The 8,303-nt window shown below is 33.8% G+C and overlaps 1 protein-coding gene across 1 annotated transcript; it reads left to right on the forward strand.

Annotated features, from left to right (window-relative positions):
• The first annotated feature begins 1,083 nt into the window (after positions 1–1,083).
• Positions 1,084–8,080, forward strand: LOC111986563 (putative recombination initiation defects 3). The gene is made up of 12 exons (XM_024018229.2): positions 1,084–1,345; positions 1,900–2,056; positions 2,867–3,020; positions 3,190–3,324; positions 3,741–3,793; positions 3,890–4,084; positions 4,337–4,402; positions 4,504–4,553; positions 5,435–5,588; positions 5,881–5,959; positions 6,557–6,665; positions 7,560–8,080. Exons 1-11 carry the CDS (start codon positions 1,281–1,283, stop codon positions 6,661–6,663), a joined length of 1,215 nt encoding a protein of 404 aa, XP_023873997.1. The 5' UTR covers positions 1,084–1,280; the 3' UTR covers positions 6,664–6,665; positions 7,560–8,080.
• Positions 8,081–8,303: the final 223 nt, after the last annotated feature.

Below are 8,303 nucleotides of genomic sequence, written 5' to 3' on the forward strand. Positions count from 1 at the left end.
ATGATCATTTTAATGCTACTTTTATAATATTTTCACAATAATTTAACAATAAAGATTAAGTGGCAAGAAATTACACCATTATTATAACCAATAGATCTGTATCTACATCTTTGATTTTTTCCTCATTCTCTCATTCTTCCTTTTATGTTTTCGCGGTTTTTCTCTCTATTTGATAAAGAAGTTTGATAAATCCTCTATAGATTTCCAAGTCCAAGAGATCTTTTAGTGCTTGCTCCAATTCCAAAAGAGTAACCACGTGCATGGTTAAAAAAATCATGCACTTCAAAAATAAAAACTTATATTAGTTATTATTTTTTCCTTCGCTTCACATTTACTCCTAGTCCAACTCCTAAGTGTGTTACTATTCTTCTTTATGGTTTATTTTTATTTAATTGATATTACATATAAATATATAAGTTATTATTAATTTGGCAAAAATGTATGATTAGTTATATAATTATATATTTTTATGCATTCAATGGTTAGTGTCTTACTGATTTTTAAACTATTAATAACTTTTTTAGAGTACAATATAGTTGTATTGTATACTAAATTATATTTAGAATAGTATTTTAGATTATTGTATAATATATATAATATGAAAGTTATATATACAGGAAAAAAAAATTTAATCAATAAATTTCTAGCTCTGCCATTGCTGACCCCAAAAAAAAATCCTAAAGCTCAAAAAAAAAAAAAAAAAAAACGAAAAAGGGTTAGCTGCCTCTAATGGGCTTGACATGTAAGAGATCCCCTTAGATCATGACCCCAAAAAAAAATCCTAAAGCTCAAAAAAAAAAAAAAAAAAAACGAAAAAGGGTTAGCTGCCTCTAATGGGCTTGACATGTAAGAGATCCCCTTAGATCTAATACTTAATGCATCTAGTTCAACACTTCAACCATCAAATAAGAGATCCCCCTTGGATCCAACGGAAATAAGTTTTGTATTAAAGCCGTGTAGACAGAGAATACAATACCGTACGTCACTCTAAAAATTTGCATATTATGGGGCCTGTTTGATCCACGATCCAGCCCATAATACAAACCGAATCCGAAAAGCCCAGCAACCCCTTTTCCCGCCCACGCTTTGCATATACTATATAACCCTCGAATTTCACATTCTCACTCGTAAATCTCTCTCACGCTCTCTCTGGAATTCGAAGAAATTCAATCTCTCTGAAACCGATTGCCTCAATTCACAGATCACCTAGGGTTTCAACCAAATAGTCACAGCACAGTTTGGCCTCTCAAAGGACCTGTTCAAATCTCTGAATCAAGCAAATGAAGTTGAAGATCAACAAAGCTTGCGATATCAGCTCCATCTCCGTCTTTCCTCCTCATGCCAGGTTTGAATTTTCCTTCTCAAACTCGTTCTGTTTGGTTTCCGAGAATATGCAGGAAAATTTTAAGCATCAAAATTTTGAAATGTTTAAACTAATGAACAGATTCTTCATAATCTGTTTCAGTTTTGATTGTTTACTTTGATTCTTAATGCTTTGGATGAGATCAAGCGCTTTTTCTATTTCATTACAAAGGATCCGTTTGGTTTCTAAGAAAATGCTGGAATAAAATCAAGATTCAATCTCAAATTCTTTTTTCCTTTATCCGTTTCTCTCAAAAACCAAAGAGAGCGAAAGAGTGTTTGTAACTGCCTGTAAATCTGTTTCCATATCTGACTTTTATAGTTACTGCGAGAATATAGGAAAAGAGTATTCACAATGTTTAAATCTTAAATTATCATATACTTGAGAATTTCAAAAGTAAACTTTCGCTCAACTAAAGCTAAATCAGCTATTTGCCTCAGTTTGATTTAATTTTGAACAAATGAGATTGTTCTTTGCTTTAATTCATTCTTCACTATTTGTGCATTAACTTATATTTTGGATACGATCTGAATTAGGAGATCAAGTGCGGTGCCAACTGGACCTAATGCTCAAGCATCACAACTCCAATCGCAACAGTCGCAGCAATCATTTTCGCAGGGATTTTCATCTCAGCATGGCATGTTTTCTCAGCTCTCTCAGAACTCTCTCAATGAGGCTGTGACTAATGATCAGGTTTGAATTTTCTGGTACTGAGCATTTGTTTGATTTGCTGAACAAATTGAGAACAGGAACAAGAGAATAATTATTGAGCCTTATGGATCTTTAGTCTTGCAGGAAATTGTTGAAAGATAAGTCTTAAGCAAAACCAAATATAATTGAATAATCTTGCTATTTTGAAATTCTGTTAGTCGCCTTGAACTTACTGCTAGTTTAAACCTCTAATAGCTGAAACTTTTTTTTTTAGAGTGCAATAATCATATGCGTAGGAATTAAAATTTTCATTGTGAAGAGTATAGCTATATTTAAGGATGGCCAGAACATGGCTTTTTGTAATTTCCAAATGGTAGAAGCTATCATGATTCATATTTATCAATGATCATTGCAGAGGACACCAACTTATGGATTTATACAAACTGTGAGGTCTAGATGTTCACTTCCCACATAGCTTTGTATATATTTACATGTCTTACTTGATTGTCTTACTTGATTGCATATAAATACATAGAGATGTGGTGTTCTCATTCTTGAATGATATCTGGATAGTTTGGAATGGAGACACGAGCTTAATTGAGTTTTTAGCTCTCTAGAACAGTTTTTTGGTTATTTTCTATGGTATGATCTCTTTGTAAAATTTCTTTTCACCAAACCTAATATATAGAATGGTTTTCTCATGTAATGATTTTGAGAGGCAAAGGCTTAAATTGTGCTGATGTAAAACAGAAATTTTAAGTCGCCTATTCTGTTTCCTTTTTTGTGGCTTGAAAATGAACTCTATGAACTAGTATGTATACTCGTCTTAGTTTAGTTTTTCAGTCCTTGCAGAGATTTGGTTCTCAAGAACGAGAAAACTCTGTTAAGAAGATTTCTTGCTTGCCTCCACCTAGTTGTTCACGAGAAGAGAGTCAAATGCAAATCTCAAGATCTTCAGCCAATCTAATGCGGAAATGGAATTCTGCTTCTGTTACAGATCATAGATGTAAGTTCAAAATTTACTTTGTTTTCTTGAAATTGTTTAAGTGTCTTTGTAAAAATGTGGTTTCCTTTCTTTACGGTTATGCAAAAGTAGGCATGTCAATCAAGATTTTGTTCTTGCATGCATAAGTATGTATTTCCTCAGATATTGAACTTTTTATTTTCCTGAGCAGGTCAGATTAGTGAAGAACTTGAACATCGAATTGGATTGATGGAAACTTCATTAAGCAGGTTTGGAATGATCCTGGATTCTGTTCAGAGCGACGTCATGCAAGTAAACAAAGGAACAAAAGAAGTTTCACTGGAGAGTGAGTATTCTATTCCAACAGTCAATACATTAAAAAGTAGGATCTGAAGAGAAACTATATAACTTAATCTTTTAAAGTAATACTGTCATTTTCTATATAAGAGACTTGTGACATAAAAACCAGGAAATATATACTACTTTCATAAAGTTTCAGATGAATTAAGTTCACTTATTTGATGTTGATGTGTGGCTTAACTTACGGTTTGGTTGAATTTGATGATTAATTTGCTTGATTTTTGAATTATGTAAAGACCTTCATCTATTAGGTAGGACTTAGTTAGATTTGATGAACAGTGAACACAATAAATTGTTCAGTGCAAACTACTGTGCTTCCAAATCTATATTGTATGCAATGTAAATAGTTGGGGAACATAATTAACAAAATAATTTTCTTATGTTTTCTCAAATTTGATTCAGTGGACAGCACACGGCAGAAACTGATTGTTCAAGATAACTTTCTGCAGTCAATGGTAAAGCCTTGTTGACCTGCTTAGGTTTTAAAATATCAAGTGATGTGTTGTTTGAGATATGGTTTCTTCTAACACGTTTGAGATATGGTAAACCAGAACAGGGGACAAGAAGATTTGAAAGCTAGCGTTGCTGGGGGATTCAAGTTGATATCTGATCAGCTTAGCAAAGATATATATCTAGACAAGTTACAGGAGATTTTCAAGGTGGTCTCAGCCTTACCACAGCAGGTGGAAGCATCTATATTGAGATTACAAGATAAGCTCGGCAACACCCTCTCCAAAGAAGTGCAAGTATGTACGATGTCGTAATGGAAACTGCTGATATATATGTGATTCAAGGTTTTAAGATAATTCATTTTGTGGTCCTTGACTGTAGCAAAAGTTTTATTGAATTTTATTTCTTTGCCCGACACAAACAATGCTCAAATCTTCCCTAATCTCTTTCTTTTCAATTTTCTCAACTCAATATTTCTACTATAAATATTAAATAATGCCATGCCTCTCAGCTTATTGAATGCCTTTTTCTTCATCAATTATTCTCAGGCAATGGCTTGCAGCCTGAAGACTCCTAACCAAAAATATATAGCACCCTCTATCCTCCTCCCAGAGGTGCTTTATTCTTCTTGGATAATGACCCATTAGCTTCTTTAAGTACTCATGTATGGTGAAGGTGTGATCTCAGAAAACCTCTTACATTTGTCAATCTGCAGGGTACTGACCAACGTGCTACTTCACAGAGATATGAAAAGCCTCCTAGGGAGTATGTAAAACTCTTTCCTTTTTCTTTTTTTTCTGTTGGATATAGTCCTGCTTAATTGGACAAGTTACATCCCCTGTCCGATCCTCATAAATAACGTGATCTCCCTAAATATTTCAATTATCAACTGAAATTAAAGTCTAGCTTCTAGGATATATTCTTTACTTCTCTTTACGACTTTACCTGCCCCTGCCCTGGAGAGGTGGGGGGTTATCATTTTTGCCAAAATATCTGAGAAAATTTTCATATAGGAATAATTCAAAATAATCTAATTTTAGTAAGGGAAGAAGACTAGAAAGGATTTCTTTTTTATTGGTCAGTTACATACACACACTCAATGTTGAACCCACGATCTCATTCTTCATCTTTCTTATAAAATAAGGAAGTCTCATTTGAGCTAGAGCTCGTTGGAAGAAGTCTAGAAAGGACAGACTAATAATAGATTCATTTGAAGTCATCCATCGACTGAAATGGAGGGTAAAGAAATCTCTTGATCATTTTCGAAAGGGAAGAAAGATTTTATAAGCATGTGCATGAAGATGGTGTTCAAATCAATAACTCCTGTTATTGTTTTTGTAGAGCTTTAAATTGTCTGGTGCTCGATTGTAGTGTTCCTAGTTTGAAACTAGAGTCTTCTTCCGTCAATGTGATCAGGAATTAAGAATATTTTTTCATCAAAAAAAAAAAGAATATTTTTTGCATGATTTTTCTTTTTCTTTTTTGATAAGTTTTTTGTATTAGTTTTCTTGGGAGAGAAAGGTGCATGATTTTTGGATCGATGCCATCTTCTTGGACATATAAGTTGGTCCTTTAGTCCTTAGATTTTGTAACAATCTTTTTTTTTTTAGCCTTTCAAGAGATTAAAATGGTTTGCTTCATTCCAGTTTGGCAGTGTCTCCAAAGGCCTATAAGAAAGCAACTATCGTTCCGAAGGTAGAAACAGGGGGCTGGAAATCAGTAAAAGTGGATAAGGCAATTTCCACTAATAGGGCATCCAACAAGGTGCAGAAACAAAACAGAGTATCCCCCCTAGAACAGGTAATTCATTGGGTTTTTTTTTTTTTTTTTCCTTTTCCTTCCATCTCTTTTTCCCCTTTCTTTGTCAGGAAAGGCGGCACTTTTCTGATTGAGGTATGTTAGTTTAATCCAGCATCTGCTAAGGTGATTGGCATGATCATGTGAATTGTACTGAGTCACGTTCCTTAACGTGTACTTGAAAGCAAAAAGTGACCTTTTACCCCAAGTAGTGTATGAAAATTTTGGCACTTGCTTGTTTGAACAATATAAGTCTGTTTTCATGGCCCATTTGAGATGGCAATACATGATGCAGGAAAAGATTTGTAGAGTTATCATTGAATCAGATGAGGAGATTGATAGAGATTTTTCCTGCTTGCTTGAAGAGGAAACAGGTAGTTAATGACACTTATTCTTGACTATTATTTTTCGTGGCTCACATTGGTTAAATTTTCTAGTGGAATCATTTATTTCTTTGAATATTATTGTTCATGTCTCTCTCTCGTTGATTTTATTTTTCATTTGAGGTAAACATTGAACCCCTAGTGATTTAGTAGACATCTTTCATCTTTGAGATGCCAGCTTTCTGATTATGGAGAGAGATAAGATTGAACGGTAATTTTAGGAACTAGGAATTATCGTAGATATTATAGCTGTGCCGAAGGGCTATTTTAAGACAGCTATTGGCTGCTATTCAGATACAGATAAACATGTTTGCGGGTGTCAAAAATCATTCACTAATCTGATGGTATACTTTTTTTTATTTAACTTAGGAATAATGTATGTAAGTGTTTTACTTCATTGAAAAGTAACATGATGACAGTTTAGCTGCAGAGGTAGAGGAAATATATGATTTCTATTTTTCTTCTTCTTTTCATGGCACACATAGATGTCAACTTTTGAAATTGTCACTAGTTTGCCTTGTTATTTTTCCAGTAAACATTAATTGCTTCACAATCTTTGCTCTTATCCTGATTGCTTCCTTGGTGAAGGCATAGGAAAGTTTTTTAATAAGGAGGTAAAGGAAGAGACTGATCGGATTCTGAGGAAAGCAAGGAGGCGAAAGAGAAAATGCTGTAATCCAATAATTATTAATTGAAGGTAAAATTTTTACTATTATATTTGCAAATTGTGAAACTTCATACTCTGCAGAATTTTATCGATTTCCAAAGTTATTTTCTGGCACTAAGTGTAGATAAATTCCTTAGACTGCATCACTGAATTTAAAAAAAATTTCATTGAATTCCACACTGAAATTGATAGTGCAATTGGTTGATCATATCATTTGAGATGAGGTTGCTTCCTTAATATGCACTGTTTGGAGGCATGGGGTAGGGGGTTATGCCCTTTAAGGTTTTGACTGTACTGTTAATGAGATTATAAATATTATGAAAATATCTGGAAAGATGTATTTCAAAAGTTAGAAAGGAAACATCTTTCTAGCATGGTTACTTTGCCAATAATCACTTTAGAACTTTCGGTCTCACACACCCATCTAGGCCCCTTGCTCTAGTGGGACTAAGGGAATGGGGATGACATCTTGAGATAGGGCTTCTTTTACTGTGTGAAGTAGTGCACTAACTACTGTTTAACATTCTTCTTTTTTCAGAACAACCATGGTATTAAAAAGCTTAGAACAAAAGTGAGTCTATTGGGTTGGTGTGCTTGTGTTTTTATGATCACATTCAATTACTATAGTTAGACAATCAAATACTCATTAAATTTATTAGATTGGGACTACAAATATTCAATGCATTTACAGATCTACTAAAGATGTTAAAAGTTCCCTTAGTACTGACATCATTTATGACAGTTTTTCTTTGCTACTTGGCAATAAAATATTTTTGCAATCACTCTATTGTTACATGAAAGAGGCACAATATGAAGCCTATTGTATCTCCCACGCAATTCTAGATTCCCTTATATGCTTTAGTCATTGTTTTTAATGGCTCTGCTGTTAAATGTGGTTATGACCCAGAATTACTGGTTGTTCAGGTGCAAGATACATTTGATGAAATGACAAATGATGTTTTGAGAAATTATATCTCAAAGCACCCCAGTGCACTGGGGTGCCCCCCACACTGCCATACTACAAATCCAATTACTTGGGTACATTTCTTAACACACCAATGTGTAATCTTGGAATTTTTTTCTTCCTTTCTGCGCCGCTTGATCATTTTCTATCAATAAACTGACTTCTAAGTGAAGATTTCTAGAGGACTTTGTATTGTGATGCAGCAAATTAGTGGCAAAAATGTGGGTGCAACGAAGGAGTAAGTGCCCACTGCTGGATGAGGCACATAGCCAAAAAAAAATTCGTTCCCAAAATTTATAGTTGTCCTCATGAATCCGTATTTCTGATAACCATCTTAATACAAAAAATCATGAGTATGAATTTATTCAACCCCCCACCCCAACCAGAAAATAAGACCACTCGTATATGGGAACAGAACTGGTCTTGGTAGTCTATTGTCCAAACAAAATGATCATTGACTCTACTTATATTTTCCACTTTATATTCTAGCAATTGAAGTATCTGATGTTCATCAATTTTTTAAGTATGCCATGCATTTGATTTTTTTTTTTTCTTTTCTTCTAATTTTAAACATAGGCTACTTTATAAGGAAAAAGAGACGTGGTAACGAGGATTTTTATTGGTCATTTACATACAAGGGTTTTCCATTTCAATGATAAAATTAATTAATTTAGTGGTTTTATCAGATCTCAAACATGAGCCTA

This window comes from Quercus suber, unplaced genomic scaffold (genome assembly GCF_002906115.3).
Source record: "Quercus suber isolate HL8 unplaced genomic scaffold, Cork oak 2.0 scaffold_350, whole genome shotgun sequence".
NCBI lineage: Eukaryota > Viridiplantae > Streptophyta > Magnoliopsida > Fagales > Fagaceae > Quercus > Quercus suber.